The 16,098-nt window shown below is 40.3% G+C and overlaps 2 protein-coding genes and 1 long non-coding RNA gene across 3 annotated transcripts in view; 1 reads left to right on the top strand and 2 right to left on the bottom strand.

The window, feature by feature from the left end:
• Positions 1-16,044, top strand: part of LOC145445123 (uncharacterized) — a 45,019-nt gene extending 28,975 nt beyond the window's left edge. Inside the window, exon 2 of the long non-coding RNA XR_013916892.1 lies at positions 14,677-16,044. This is a non-coding gene — a long non-coding RNA (uncharacterized LOC145445123). The remainder of the gene's footprint in view (positions 1-14,676) is intronic.
• Positions 3-4,456, bottom strand: LOC145445518 (glycerol-3-phosphate acyltransferase 3-like). Its single transcript, XM_080323703.1, has one exon. The coding sequence runs from the start codon at positions 3,744-3,746 to the stop codon at positions 2,313-2,315; it is 1,434 nt and encodes a 477-aa protein (XP_080179829.1). The 5' UTR covers positions 3,747-4,456; the 3' UTR covers positions 3-2,312.
• On the bottom strand, positions 5,856-13,463 carry LOC145445116 (uncharacterized). The gene is made up of 2 exons (XM_080323256.1): positions 13,035-13,463; positions 5,856-6,030 (listed from the first exon to the last, which is right to left on the bottom strand). Exons 1-2 carry the CDS (start codon positions 13,446-13,448, stop codon positions 5,944-5,946), a joined length of 501 nt encoding a protein of 166 aa, XP_080179382.1. The 5' UTR covers positions 13,449-13,463; the 3' UTR covers positions 5,856-5,943.
• Positions 16,045-16,098: the final 54 nt, after the last annotated feature.

The raw sequence follows: 16,098 nt of genomic DNA, 5'->3' as shown, positions 1-16,098 counted from the left end.
TATTCCGGCAACAAAACCAAACTCTGACTCAGATCTGCATTGCACAACATCGGAAAATGACAAACAATAACAATAACAGTAAAAATGGGAAATTAACCCCGACTCAGTACCGATGCAACAAAATGACAGCAAAGGGAAGCGTTGTATGACCAGCAGAATACATAAAACAAAACTAGGTAGTAATTTTAGTGGAAGAAATTTTGTGAGAAAACGTGGGAAGTTCTCAAGAATCTAGTCGATTCATTACAAAGTACTGATAAAAAGTAATATTATACTATTCACTTGACATTACCTTATATATTTGAATCACTTGTTCTAAAGAATTGACTCAAGGACCAATTTAATAAGACTTTACAATTGTACATAGTCTACAATGATAAATGTACTGATCCGCAAGGCGCTTGAATAAAATTCCAAGAAAAAACTCACTATGATCATGACAGACGTGGACTTTGGCAGTATATTGACTTCTAAATGGATTGTTCCATGGAATAATTACAGAAATGCAAAATAATTCTCATCTAATAAATGAACTTGGCAAGGGGTCTGGCTACAGTCAAGCCAACCAAAATTGATTCTTATATCAAAACAACAAACTCATTGTAGACGGTACAAGCTCCTATAGCTCCGGTAGTGCTATATTACAGGCTTACGTTACGGAATCGGGCATTGCACGTGAAAATTTCAATCACATATCAGTTCTGATTGTTGCTATATGAACGAATAACATATCAAAGAAATTGGCTGCAGTCGGGATAATTGAGTCAAATAAGAAAAATGAACTAATGCGGGCTGTCGGTGCTGGTAAACGGGTGATCAATTAGACAAAGTACGGCTCACACGTTAAAATATAAGATTGTTAAGAAAAATGGCTATCCAAATCATGTCTGCTACCAGTGCTGAGCATCATTCGATATATTTTTCCCCCTTCATGAAATCGATTGTACACTACTTCAAAAAAGAATGAATTCTCAGAGAATAATTATGTTGGCTTCTCTCTGTCCAATTGGTAACATAGGCCTATCCTAAACACAGTGATGATCAAACTGATTACAGCTGCAAACAATGCTAATTCTAGGTTATCCCACAATTAGACTACAGCCTACTCATGTAGGGCCTAGAGTACAAGATGCAATACTGCTAAGTAGGCCTAATTACCAAACAAGACAAAGTCGTTTTAATAGGCTGCATTTGATCTTTGGATTATTGTTATAGTAAACTTGGGTTGGAATTAGTTTCTTTTATACTTTTAAACCATGAACCATGAACAATTAAAAGAAAATTTCACCAATAAAACCAGAGTGGTAAAGGAAGCATTGAAGAGGTGGCGTAATAATGAAGACATTTGCTACAACTGACAATGCATGAAGGCAGATTAAGTCAAGTCCTATCAGAATGTACTACAATAAGAGACTGACAAGACACCAAATATTTCAAGACCGGGATCAGCATACAATGGAAGATATTCAAGAGGGAAAACTGTTACCATATAGGTAACGTTCAACTCTCAATGCTTGCAACACACTAGCCCAATCCGTGTTTACTAAACAATAATGAATAACAAATGCAAATTCAGGACTGGTCTGTGGCAACTATATGGATTTTATTGAACCATGGCGCCACATTTTAGTTTAATGCCACTAGCCTACTTATTTTTTTCAACTATAAGCTCAGAAATTGGACCAGCAAATTTAGAAACGAATAGAGTGGACAAGACAAGACTAATAGCACACGTTGGATTATGATCAATTATAAATATAACAATAATATTCTATTTGCAATTGTCTATTCCAACGAACCAGTGAATTACCATTACAAAATATGCTTTGTTCCATCAAGTTAGAAGACACAATTTGACACCTAAGACAATGTCATTAATAAGTGATTGGATATGGCAAATTTTTTGTCGTAGTTGATTGCGATCATGTAATAAAGAGGCTGGCATTAACAAAAGATAATGAATAGCCTACAAATACATTAATATAGTCCACAAAAAGAAGGCCTACTGCTAATCTTAACAAGTCATGGGAAATCACTGATAGAATTGGGGGAATTTACAACTAGCCTCTTCTCTCTGTTGAAAACCATTTTGCGCATTGGGTCCTTTCGGTTCACAAATAAATAGAGTGACATTGAAATCGAATCAATTTGATTTTCAGTAATCAATCTCATCACACATGCCAACCAGTGTTAACACAATAACGATAAAAACGAAGGCCATAGTTATTTTCAACAACTTGCTTCCTCACATGTGACATCACTTCTGTATTATGACCAATTGAATAAAACAGTCAATGAAATACTCCCTCGAACTATGTACCTTTTCCCACATTTGATTCTGATGTCTGTATCTTTTCACCATCAATTTCAAAAGTTGTTTCATTGGACGCTAAGGTGCGTTCTGATGGTGATCCAGCATCATTGGATTCTGCGGACTCTGAAAAATACTTGCTTTTTCTTATGATGTCGCTGACAATTTTTTGTGATTGTTCCCGATAAAAGGCTTTGATATTCATCCGTTTCAGCTGCCCGTCAAATTCACAATCTACAAGCCCTCCTTTTCTGGCAATCGCAGCTTTAACCCTACCGGCGAATTGCAAAGCTTCTTCATTTGGTAATCTTTCCATCGGAGGCAGGTACCACACGTCGGCGACTATAGCCCAGCTAGTCATTACAACCGCAAGGTATTGCAGCATGCTATGTTTGCTGCTATTCCAGAATGCATCTCCAAACCATGGGTTGTATTTAATTGCGACTGGATATATTATGGAAGGTATCTCGAACGTCCCTTTTTTGAACATCATAACTGAAGTGTTGTTTATGCATGTCCCTTCCGGAAACAGTAAGATAGGATAATTGTTGGGGTCGTCCAAATGATCACGCACTCGCCTTATAACGAACTGTCGGTCACGCACTTCGGAACGCTCAAACCAGACGTGGTTGGTACACTTTGATAATGTCCTCTCAAACCATCCTAAAAATCCTCCGTGAATTTGACCCAAAACCGCATACGGCCGATGCTGCATTAACAAACAAACATCTAACGTAGTAGTGTGGTTAGCTACACATATTCCGCCAGGTTTAGGCAAGTACTGCTCGTCATGGTAAGTCACAACAGCCGAAAACGCTCTGCAGCATATTCGGAACGACACCAAATTCACAAAGTACGCAATTTTCCTTTTCAAACTTGAGTCTGGCATGACAGATAATGGCAGCATTGTGATGAACATCCAGAAACATCCGCCCACTGTCATTATGACTCGTAATGGGAATAAAAAGCAGTATCGTAAGATGAGCCCAAGAAACCACATAATAGACAGCCGAAGACTTATGTAATGGTAACTGTGGTTTGTGCGGGACAGTAGATTCCAAGACGGCAAATCTTCAGCACTAAAGCGCTTCGTAACTTCATCATCAATGACAGCTTCTATCCCACTTTTCACGAGAAAAGTGACGTCTTCAAACTGAAATTCATATCCCTCTTGAAGCATCTCTTTTTGCGATTCGAGAGAGCTTATTTTATTCTCCACTTCGATAATATTGTCCGACGTTGACATTACAAATTTCCGACTCCTCTCTCTTTCGATGCGTTTCGTCGCAAATTCGAACAGCCTCATCAGAGCTGCGATATAAGCTCGTCTAATTCCGAGTTCTCTACCGACACATGCCGGCAGAACAATGATCATCACGGCCGTTAAAAATAAGTGCGGGATGTATTCCGATATTTGCGACAGGCAGCTCAACATTTTTCCTCGGTAGCCTACTATGAATATATAATAAGAAACTGAAAGATGTGAATGTATACATTGTTGTTCGCTTTTGTAATATTTGACTAGAATTAGTCTAAAGCAATTCCAAGTCAATTTGCAAGGCCTCTTATTTTAGTAGTGAAACAGTCTCTCAACAATCTGCCGTCACAATAACAGCGAAATCCATCGACATTCGACAATGGCAACAAAAGGTGGACCAGGTGGTTTCTGATTTCGAAGACAACTCCAAGTCGTTTTGACACCTTTCTACCTTTCATTGTAATATAGCAGTCTTGTGGTGTATTGAAATGATGAAATTGATAACAACAAATCGAATTGATTTGAATTACGTACATTTTACGACATTATGATCTTACTAATCTAATAATTACGGTAAATTTCTAGTGTAAAATTGACCAGACCAACACATTGAAAAAAATAGGATTTCAAGGAAAAAAAAACAGAAACCAAGGTGATGCTCGAAAAATAACTAGATCTGGGTGAAAAAACTGAGATCCATGTATCATGTATGCTCTGCTGTAAAATGTATGGACAACTCCAGTACAATACCATAAGGCCGCATGAGAACACATGCGAAATATTGTTTAATGCAAAAACGTACCATGCTCAGAACACCGTTATTAAAATTATAAAACTCCTAACCAGTTACAAGTTAATTCACCATTTTCATTTGCGCATTTGCTCATCTCAACCTAGATCTTTATATTTTGCGACGGCTGTAGGCCCGATACCAACATAGCCGAGATATCAAATATAAACAATACCGCCCTACCTACAATCAACGTCACGTGATTAACGTTACGAAACGAACAAGGGAGAATGAACGTTCCGCTCACTGCCATGGTTACCGTCTGATCCAGATTTGTTTACAAGGGGTCCGGATGGCAAAGAGCGGAATCGTCGTTTCCACCGAATATTCTCAGTAAAAACTCGTACTAATCACGCTGATTTCCTTATTTGAGTAATGAGTGTGCAACATAGATCTTTTGCCAGTTATATATTTTTAGTTTTGTTGCACTGAGAGGCATATGATATTTTTCGAAGCGTAGATTTCCAACAGACGTAGACAACAGTAAAAGCATAATACTGCTTTCACACGGTTTTACAGTTAATGCGTCGTTTGCTGTTGCATGGCATTCCTGATGACTTTGCAGACTGATTGCGGTAAAGCTTCATACAAAATTTGAGACTTTCCTCAGTCATACGAGATCGTAGGTTCGTTTTGATGCACATCTCAAATGCGAGGACCCATGATTCGTAGGTGGATCCAAACATGGTCACTTTGCAGCAGTATACATACCCATTACCCACTGTAATGTGTGATGTGTCAGTGACGTGGTGTCCGGGGAGGCAGTTGACGCAGTGCCAGCCGACAAGATAGCGTAATGGTGAAGCGTCCGGATTCTTGATCGGTATCCCCGGCCGGGTCAGACCAAAGACCGGATTAGAAACACTGGTATCCATGACTTCCCTGCTTGGCGCTCATGCATTACTGGGATAGCGTGGAGGGCTGGTACAAGACTTACAAAAGCCGGTTATATGCACGGTAATATAGCGGAGTAGATAGCGTAGTGGTAACGATAAGCGCCCACCAATCCGACGGACTCGGTTCGATTCCCGTCGTAGGTTTATCTGGGCTCCACTTCCCCGCCGTTCTTACGGCGACCAAAAAAAGCCCAGAAAAGAGACCCGACGAAAGAAAGCACTCACTAGGAATGGAAAGAACTAGTAGAAAGGACCGCGGCTTCTAAAAGATCAACATCAAAAAGAACTGCGACATCGGACACTCTAGGCCGAGGTGGATGTTAGAGTAAAGGATTGTTACTGATACGTGTCGTTCGACATCCTCCTAGCTCCTATCTGTTCGTGACATCGCATTGAGTCTTATCGCATTGTACATTGTGTGTGACTTGTTCAGATGAAAAATAACGCGAAACAATAACTCCATATTGTTAATTTATTCGCTAAAAGCTTTTCGACTAACTCTCATCAGTAGCGAACGTTAGTGATGGGGTGAATCAAATTCGAAATGTACGAACTATTTTGTCTGTATGACGTAATAATAACAAAAACAAACAACTAGTAGACGGGCAAGATACGGTAGTAACGGTACAAAACAAACGTTAACGAGTACATATTCGGTTATAAATAACCGAAAACACAACGCATAACATTAATGAAATATTCCAAGAGTGTAGAGGCGTTCCTTCTGGCGACAGAGAATCGGCTTTCGTAGCTTTATGATCGTAGATTCCAGGACCTTTAAATGAAAAAGAGAACGGCCACGAGCAAGTATAGAAAATTGACTGTCATTGTAATGATCAGCACATTCTGGATGGGATAAGAGATGCTGTCCAATAGCCGAATTACAAGCAGTAACTTGATCATAATCAGGCAGTGTGTCAACAGACTGCGATCAAGGAGTTGGAGAAACATTAGTTATTCTAATTTGCCGTGGGACATGCTGGCGAATTCGTTGCTGCAAGCGCTGAGACGTGCGACCTACATACCGACTGTCACATCGGCACGTGTATTCATATATTATGTTGCTTTGATTTGTCGCAGGTAGCACATCCTTTTGCGTTGCAGGCATCAGAGATTTCGTCATGAAGATTATCTGAGGTTCTACTTGTGAAAAACAATGCCTCACTGACGATTTAATTTGTTTTTCAAACCTGTTGGACACTTTCCCAATCCAAGGAAGATGCAAATAAACAGGACATTTTCTAGGTCCAAACGGTTTAACTTTTCTGAAATCTTTGAGTTTACGATCTATGGTCATTTTAATGATATGATCAGGATAACCATTCGACTGAAAGATTGACCGAATGTTCTCCAATTCAGAATCAAGTTTGACTTTACTACAAATCACCAGAGTTCTTATCAAATTTACTTTACGTTTTACTGGACAGAAAGAATCCCACGAAATGTATTGCCCACTGAATGTAGGCTTACAGTAAACTGATGTAACAAAATTAGCACCCGTCTTTTCCACTACAACATCAAGGAATGCTAATGAATTATTAACCTCTTTTTCCATGGTGAATTTCAGTGATGGGTGAAGACCATTCAATTTGCTCAGAAACAAATCACACTGGGATTCATTCTCAAATATAGCGAAGGTGTCATCAACATATCTTTGATACATTAATGGTCGATCAATATCTTCGAATAACCGTTTTTCGTAATACCCCACAAAAATGTTAGCCAGAATGGGACCAAGCGGCGATCCCATAGCATAGGCTTTACCATATTTTGGAAATGTAAAAAGAGGACACTTTTTCAGAAATTTCAGACTTGCAAAACCGGAGAAGAATTCTCAAAAACCGATAAATTTTTCCCACTTCGTGATCAGTTGACTAAAAAAAAAATAAGGTCATCTTTTCCCTCAGAGCTAAATTCACCGTTTTTCACTCCGATATATCTGCCGGAGCGTCCCGTCTGTGCTAATTTGCGGCATGTCGCTCGCAATTTGCTCAAAATCTGACCTAAATGTTCAAAAAAGAGGACAAAATCTCAAAAAAGAGGACAAAAGGGCGTCCTCCGAGTCGGAGGACGCCCTTTTGTCCTCTTTTTTGAGATTTTGTCCTCTGTTTTGACTTTTTTGAAAGTGTCCTCGGAGGCTCCGAGGACACTTTCAAAAAAGTCAAAAAAGAGGACAAATCCTCTTAAAAGAGGACGTATGGTAAGCCTACCATAGCAACACCATCAATCTGTGTATATGGTGTTATTGAAACTAAATTCGACATCACAAGTGATCAATCGCATTAATTTAACAAAAGAAGACCTTGAGAATGGAGGACATCATCATCATCATTGGTTTATTAGCAATTTTATCAGTTCAATACACCACAAAAATGCGATACAATGAAAAGACAGGAAGATGTCGAAGCGACAGGGAGTAGTCTATGGAATCTGACACCCATCTTGGCCTAGGCCAGCGGTTCCCAACCTGTGGGTCGCGACCCCAACTGGGGTCGCCTGACAATTTGCCTGGGGTCACCTGAGGCCTTCTGAAAAGTTTAGAATTTCATTAGTTTAGAAATTTAGAAAGTTAACTCTTAAAGGTCAACTGCATCTTCATGACAACTTTGCGGAATCATGTTCAGAATTTTTTTCATGACGAAATTACCGACTTTCCGTGTTTCAACTCAATCGGAAATTGCCGTAATTTTGACTGAAAGTTCCAATATTGGCATGTTTACAGAAAAGGCAGAATGTGCATTGTGACGTCAAGTGAATGACACATATTATCAACACCGGTCACAGCGGCTGTTTGTGTTCTCGCAGTTTTTATTCTAGCTAGTCAGTAATGGCCGAGGTTTCCATTGTAACGGATTTGCCAAGTGATATTGAGACTGAGTCTGAGTACTCCGATGTCGAATGTGAGTATCGTTTTTGCACGTACTTACAAAATTACCGTTAAAATGCCGGATTGGTTCAGGTGTTGATGCGCTCGATCCCACGTCAGTGGAAGCCCTTGCAGCTTCATAATAATGATTGGTCATGAACAGCCTAGCTTGCTCAGCGCAAGCCGCTCGTCGAGACTACGTGAAATACAGTTGTATATATAGTATGTAGTGTAATAGCTCGTTTCAGTCATGCATCTTGATAAGTTTGTGCTGTAAGTGGGTTCCGAGAGTTACTGACAGAAATAAAGTGTATCACAGTTGATAGCCTAGGCAAGCCAGTGTAGGCTTACTATTGAATTCCCGGCATCAACCATAGGTAGCCTACGATAGCTAGCTAGCTATTTTGTAAAATTTCAGATTTCCCATGATGATATGAGAGACAAGTATTAGGCCTAGGAAAAGAAAATATTGTGAGGAATTTTTGAAGTATGGATTTACTTTCATAGTTGACGCAGGAATTGAACAACCACAATGTGTCATTTGCAACACAATTATGTCAGCCGAATCGATGAAGCCCAACAAAATGAAACGCCATTTTGACGCTAAGCATCCAAACTTTGCGGGCAAGGATGTCCAGTATTTTAAGAACAAAGCTGATTGTGTCAAAAAAAACAGGCTGGATTCTGGCGGCAAGTACCAACAGCAAAATGTGGCAGCCATTGAAGCTTCATATTTGGTGGCTCTCAGAATCGCCAAAGCCAAGAAACCTCACACCATTGCCGAGGAGTTGCTGCTGCCAGCAACCAAAGACGTTGTTCGAGTTATGCTTTTAGCTGAATATGTTAACAAACTGAATACAATATCCTTGTCTAATAACACCGTCAGTAGAAGAATAGACGACATGTCTGCTGATATTATGGAGCAAGTAATCCAGGAAATGAAATCAGCTCCACTTGGAATATTTAGTATCCAGCTTGATGAATCAACAGATGTGGCAAACTGTTCTCAGTTACTGGTTTACGTGAGGTACAATTATGAAGGTGATTTCAAAGATGAGTTTCTTTTTTGCAAACCACTTGAAACGACAACTACTGCACGCGATGTCTTTGACACAGTTGGATCATTTCTGCAAAATCATGGCATTCCTTGGGAAAATGTTTGTGGTGTTTGCACAGACGGTACTCCAGCAATGCTGGGATGTAGGTCTGGATTTCAACGTTTGGTAATCAATGCATCACCGAAAGCCATCGAATTCACAAGAATTCCAAGATACAATGAAAAGCGTTGTAAGTGTCGTGAATTTTGTAAAAGCTAGTGCTTTAAACAGCCGCCTATTTTCAAAAGTTTGCAGTGAGTTGGATGCATCCAATAATGTACTGTTATTTCACACTAGTGTGAGATGGTTGTCCAGAGGCAAAATTTTGAAACGTGTTTTTGATCTTCGTGATGAATTGAAAACATTTTTTAATCAAAAATCTAAACCACAGTTTGAAGCACTTTTCGGCGACAAAAACCAACTTCACAAAATTGCTTACTTGGTTGACATCTTTGCAATCTGAAATGAGTTAAATTTGTCTCTCCAAGGACCAAATGCAACATGCCTAGATTTGTCAGAAAAGATCCGAGCATTCAAGTTGAAACTTCAACTTTGACAAAAAAAAATTGGATGAAAATAGAATTTACATGTTGCCGAACTTATCTGCTTTCTTTGAGGAAAATGATATTGAACAGGAAACAATGAATAGAACAATACTTTCTGTCAAAGAACACTTCAAAATTCTTGAAGAAGAAATTTCAAGATATTTTCCTAATTTACCTGACACACCATTTGCACTTGCTAGAAGCCCATTCACCATCAGAGTTGAAGATGTTCCTGAGAATGCACAAGAGGAGTTCATTGAACTCATTACCAGTGATGCAGCAAAATCTGATTTTTCTTCATTGTCAATTACCAAATTTTGGATCAAGAGTTTGCAGTCATATCCCGTTCTGTCTGAGATCGCATTGCGCCTGATTCTTCCTTTTCCAACAACATACCTTTGTGAAACAGGCTTTTCAAGCTTGTTGGTTAACAAATCTAAATACAGGAGCAGACTTGATGCAGGAGATGATCTGCGTTGTGCTCTTGCAAAGACTGCTCCAAGGATTTCAGATCTGGCTAAAAAGAAGCAAGCACAGCCTTCTCACTGAACAAATTGTTGTGTTGATAAGTTGATTTGTTGTGTTGTTCATTTATTTAGAAGTCAAATTTAATATATAGCCTAGTAGCCTACTAGTTAGCTCCAAAAGTGCAGTGAAGGAGGCTCCAAAAGTGCAGTGAAGGAGGATCAACTTAACTAATTTTATCCTTGGGGTCACCGCAACTTGGCAAATGTTATAAAAGGGTCACGGCACCAAAAAGGTTGGGAACCGCTGGCCTAGGCGATGTAAAGAGGAGGCATGCACACTGAATGAAAGTAAAGAAGATAATATAGAAAAAGAATGTGACAAGAAATAGGGCGGCATGTCATGGGAAGCGAGATCGATAGGTCAGTCGTGGTCCGTGGTCGTGATTCAGAGGTAAAGAAGTCATTGAAATATTCGGGACAACGACCGCAGTGAAACTGATACATCAACTTGGCGATTTCTAGTTTCTGCATATCTTCTATGTTTAGGACGCCGAATCTCTTCAGCAGCGACTTATTGGATGGGCAGCCAGGCCCCTTTGGGGCCCTAGCTATGATTCGGAGTACTTTATGCTGTAGTTTCTGCAGTGGCTTGAGTGCAGTTTTACTGGCAGCCCCCCAACAGAGGATGCCATAATGTAACTTCGATTGGATTAAGGATTTAAAGAGTATCAGAAGAACCCATGCTGGCATGAAGCGCCCAAGGCTGTAGAACAGGCCGCACTTCGGTGATAATTTAGTTTCTGGGGAATGAATATGACTCTTCCAGGACATGTTCGAGTCCAGTAAAACTCCGAGATATTTGGCATTGTCTGTGTTGGAAACGGGCTGACCAGCGATATTAACGGTTAGGTTATTTTTTGAATTTACTGTCAGCAATTGCGATTTCGAGGCGTTTATGCAAAGGTTGTTCTGGGCCGTCCACTCATGGACTTTGGGCATTTGGTCACCAGTCAGGGCATCCAGCTCTGCCGTCGAAGATGCGGAAGAAAGGAGGTGAGTATCATCAGCGAACAGTGTGGTGTTCAATGAGGAGGTTTCAAAAATGTCGTTGACATATAAGGTGAAAAGGACCGGTCCAAGTACTGAGCCCTGGGGCACACCACAGGTCACCGGGTGAGGAGAGGACAAGGTGTCTGAGATCTCAACCATTTGTTGGCGTCCAGTGAGGTAACTTTTCATGAGCTCAAGTTGTGGGCCCCGAAGTCCGTAACGCGCCAATTTCGAGATGAGAATTTTATGATCTACGCAGTCAAACGCTTTTTTTAGGTCGAGAAAAATGCTGCATCCCACATTTCGCTTCTCCGAGACATCATAGTACTGTTCGGCCACTGTTAGGAGGGCATGAGCGGTTTGGTGTTTGTTTCGGAAGCCAAATTGTTGAGGGGAAATGACAGACATTTTGGCGAGGAACGAGGACAGGCGGGAGAGGAGCAACTTTTCGAATACAATCCCGATGCATGAGAGAACGGATATCGGACGGTAGTTGGTGACATTAGTTCTATCCCCAGCTTTGTGTACAGGGACTACTCTGGCTTTTTTTAGATAGTTTGGGTAGACTCCATTTTCTATCATGAAGTTGAAAAAATGGGCCGTATATTGACCGATATGCAGGCTTATCATTTTTAAAAACCATGATGGGATTTGGTCATAGCCGTCGGCCTTGTGCGATTTCAGTTTGTGGATGGCTACTTCTACTTCGTATTTGGTCGTAGGTTCAAGCACAATTGACTGGGATATCGATCTCACCTTTGACCTGGCCGACACAGGTTTTGTAATAGAAGAAGCAATATTTGGGCCTACGTTACAAAAATATTCATTGAAGTGATTCGCGATGGCCGCCGGGTCTGAAAGTTTGTTTCCGGTATCCGAATTCACAATTTCCGAAACAGACTTATGGCCTTTTTTTCGATGTAGGAGAGAGTTAAGTCCTGACCATGTTTTTCGAGTGTCCTTTATGTGTCTGTTGAAAAATCTCTCATTGTACTTTGCTTTTGCCTTGGAAATGAGATGCACGTTGCGATTCCTGAAACGTCGAAATCTTTCTCGTTCATGTTCTGGGCAGTTCTTGGTGTCTATTCGGTTATGCCACCGGTTACGTTTACGGATAAGTTGAATCAGCTTTGTGGTCATCCACGGATTTCGCTTCAATTTTCTTTGACTTCTCGAAAGGCGCTGTAGAGGTACAAATTGTTCCAGCAGTGATTTGATAGCAGACATAAACTCAACAAATTTTTCGTCAAAGTTGTTTACCGAGATGTGGGGGATGGCTGATGTTTTAAATTGATTGTATGCGGCATCATCGAGCGCTTCTTCGTCCACTATCTCTCGTCGTCTGCAGAGGTGATATGTTTCGGGGGGTGTCCTTTGTTGCTCTTGTGATAGAAAACCAATATGGTTGTGGTCACTGATTTTTGCCGAAATGACAAATGGAATGATTTTTATGTCGCGCGAGTTGGTATATATGTGGTCGATCAAAGTCCTTGACTTTCCGGTTATGCGTGAGGGCTCGGTGATCATTTGGTGGAGACCGGCGGATTTGACGGCGTTGGAGTAGATGGAAGGACACCACCATAGAGTTCATTGGCACAAATCTCTATAGTCTCTTGAACTGGCACGTTCGTGAATAAACTAGATATATCAAACGAACACATAGAGATTCCGGACTCATCGAGATCAACATTACGAATGGTATCAGCAAATGTGAACGAGTCACGAATGCAGTTACCACCATAGAACAAACTCACCGGCTCAAGATATCTCGCAATCCACTTCGCGACTTTGTGATACGCTGATCCAACCATCGATAGTATCGGACGTAAGGGTACATTCGATTTATGGGTCTTCGGAAGACCATACATACGTGGTCGAATGGAGCCAGTGGGTCTGATATCGTCGTATTCAGCAGAAGAGATTTTTCCCGCCTTCTTGAGGGTCAATAGTAGACGCTGAATACGAGCTTCTATCTTGGAGGTGTTGTCATTGTCACACGCAGGGCCAATGATTTCAAATTTAGACTTGTCGCCGAGAATTAAATCCATTTTAAAAATGTAGTCACACTTATTCAAAATGACTACACCAGATCCTTTATCAGGCTTGGTTATATGAATTGACTTATTCGATTTCAGGGATCTGATGCTCTTGTAGCAATCGGACGTCATTGTGAAATCACTTCTGTCGATTGGAGTTCCACAAAAACCATGCGCTAAGCTACTTAGTTTGGCTTTAAGGGTCACAATTTACTCACTGTGTTCCTTTGCTCTGCTTTCATCATCAAATTTCTGGTGATGATGTGACAATTGTCCAAGTAATACCTCAAATTCAGCAAAGACTTCCTCACGCTTGATTTCTGTCGGTGGCACAGAAAAATCAAGACCAAGAGATAGTACCAACTCTTCTGTGTCACTCAGCTCATAGTCCGATAAGTTGGTAATAACCTTACTACCAGCGACTGCCTTGGTACCGTATCGTGTCCTGAGAAGCAAGCTGATGTTACGCTCATTCTGCCGTACCTTCTCATTCTCTTTACGTGCATCAATTTTGGCCATATAACGACAAAACCGTATCAGGTCAAAATAAGATAAAAACTGCACTGCCTGCTGCTTAAGCTTGGCACAACGTTGAGTTACGGTACTCATCTCTCTTACGCTGTTCTCGATCTCATCATGTAAAAATGCACTCTCAATCCTGGAGTTGATGCGAGCACGACCCAACGACCCAACGATATATATATGCACCTTGTACGTATATGCAATGCACAGATCGTTTGTGTGTGTCTGTCTGTGTATATCATGAGTAGGGCTGGGCAAAATCGAGTACCTGAGTGATTCGATTCTGAATCACGTATTATGCTTCGAGTCGAGTCGAGTATTCGAGTATCACTCATTATGACGTCACAACAACATGTACTATGTTAAAGTTCAAATATGTACCTTTTATGCCACTACAAGGAACATAACGCATGCTCAGTGGTGGCCTTACGATTAGGGGGGCCCTAGGCGAAACTTCTGGGGGGGCCCCCCTTATCTACATTATCGGAACTTCTGGGGGGCTACGCCCCCCAGACCCCCCTTACTAACGCTGAACGATACTTTTATTGTTGTACGCCTCGTATGCACTGTTCCGGTAGTACATTGTCTGTACATCATGATAAAACTGTAACCATATTAAATAATTATAATGACATGCCAAAGTACTACTTGTCATATTTGAAAACAAGTGACTCAAGTGAACTATAGTGCGTGTCGAGACCCACCAATTTAGAAGAATTATGGGATGTAGCATGACACAATAGTATACCAATGCAACTGCACGCCAAATAGACCATATAAAAATAAATCCAGAAAGCTGTCGGCTGACATTAGTAATAAGCCAGCACACCGCGTCAAGGTTTCAGCCAGGTGCTGGATTGGGCCTATCTTTTTTCTACCAAGAAGATTTTGTTGCATGATTAGGCATAGAGCAAAATGTGCGGCAACATGGTACAACACCAGTAATACCACAGGAACACATCAGCACTGGTATAACCTGTGAAGAGCTAGTTGCACGATCCGTAAGAATATAGCTTTCAATACAACATCCATTGTAATATAATATTTCCTGCACTAGAAGAATTTTCGGGTGCCACTTTTCAAGAGTTAACGGCACACCAAAGGGATTTAAACAGATTTAAAAGCAAAACCAAAAAGGCAAAGTATGATGCAACAATCAAAATCACAAACCATGACATTCGCATTGTAACAATGGCAACAACAACAAACTTTGAAGTATACGTACATACGGTACTATAGTAGCAGCGCAATTTGTAAATAAACTGTTACACACACGAAATACCACTCACTAATGAGAAATTTGTAAGATATGGAGAATATCTTTTTGTCTGTAATAACTTGCCTGGTTGGATTAAACCTAAAAAGCCACAAATAGCATAGACAAAAAACCACTACAATCAAATACCATATACGTATTTGAAAGCACTGTTACATCATTCAAGACATAAGGCATTATAGTTGTTCGGGAAAACAGCATCATCCTCAATTTGTGCAGAACATTCCTGAGCTGACATTAATTGTTAAAATATTTGTGTAGCAGTTCAAAATTTGCATTGTAATTTCTTTCAACCACTTCCTTTTCTGAGATTCTGACTTACATTTAGCATGTACTCGCGGCATTGTAGCAGATACTTGACTAGAGTACGGTAATTAGGAGCTACTGATGCAACAAATTACAACATAACTTTTAAATGAGTGACCAAACTCATCGTAGAAGTGTACGTTGTCAACTGACGAGTGCGCCTTACTTAATATGCTGTTTACAGGGTCATATTCATATTGAAATGGTAGCCCATTTGAAGAATGTAATGGTCAAAATTGTCTTATGCAACACCTGATCTTAGGGCAAATCTTGGTTGCAGTCAAATCCGTGGAAAATTGCATTTATTTTTCACTAAAGTTACACTAAAAAGGTACATTTATGGATAAGTTCCTTTAAATTATTAAGGTATGAGATACTCGAATCGATTCGTATCCAAGGCACTGTCGCAAAACTCAGTGTAATCGCCTTCGACAAAATCAATTGCCTGAAAAAATTGACCCAGTGGTAATATAATTGTACGTCAAATCTGAAATGACCTCAAATTCAAACCACAGTGAAATAATCAAGCGATCTATTTACATATAGTACCAAATATTTCCAGTAAAAAGTGAGTTGCATGAAAAATCGAAAAGCTGCAAAAATTGCTTGAAAAAATGAAGAAAAGTTGCAATCTAAGATTCCTGCAAACAGCTTAAAGCACCATAATGCATAACCTTT

This window comes from Botryllus schlosseri, chromosome 8, assembly GCF_051294905.1.
Source record: "Botryllus schlosseri isolate E-star chromosome 8, Bs_hap1, whole genome shotgun sequence".
NCBI classification, from domain to species: Eukaryota; Metazoa; Chordata; class Ascidiacea; order Stolidobranchia; family Styelidae; genus Botryllus; species Botryllus schlosseri.
Note: the sequence above shows the minus strand (reverse complement) of the source record. Positions and strands in the feature narration are given on the sequence as shown.

Coding starts and splice junctions, on each gene's coding strand:
- LOC145445518 (XM_080323703.1), bottom strand. CDS start 3,746: ATGTTGAGCTGCCTGTCGCAAATATCGGAATACATCCCGCACTTATTT.
- LOC145445116 (XM_080323256.1), bottom strand. CDS start 13,448: ATGACGTCCGATTGCTACAAGAGCATCAGATCCCTGAAATCGAATAAG. Junction 6,031..13,034: donor TTGCGAGATATCTTGAGCCG/GTGAGTTTGTTC, acceptor TTTCATTTAAAG/GTCCTGGAATCTACGATCAT.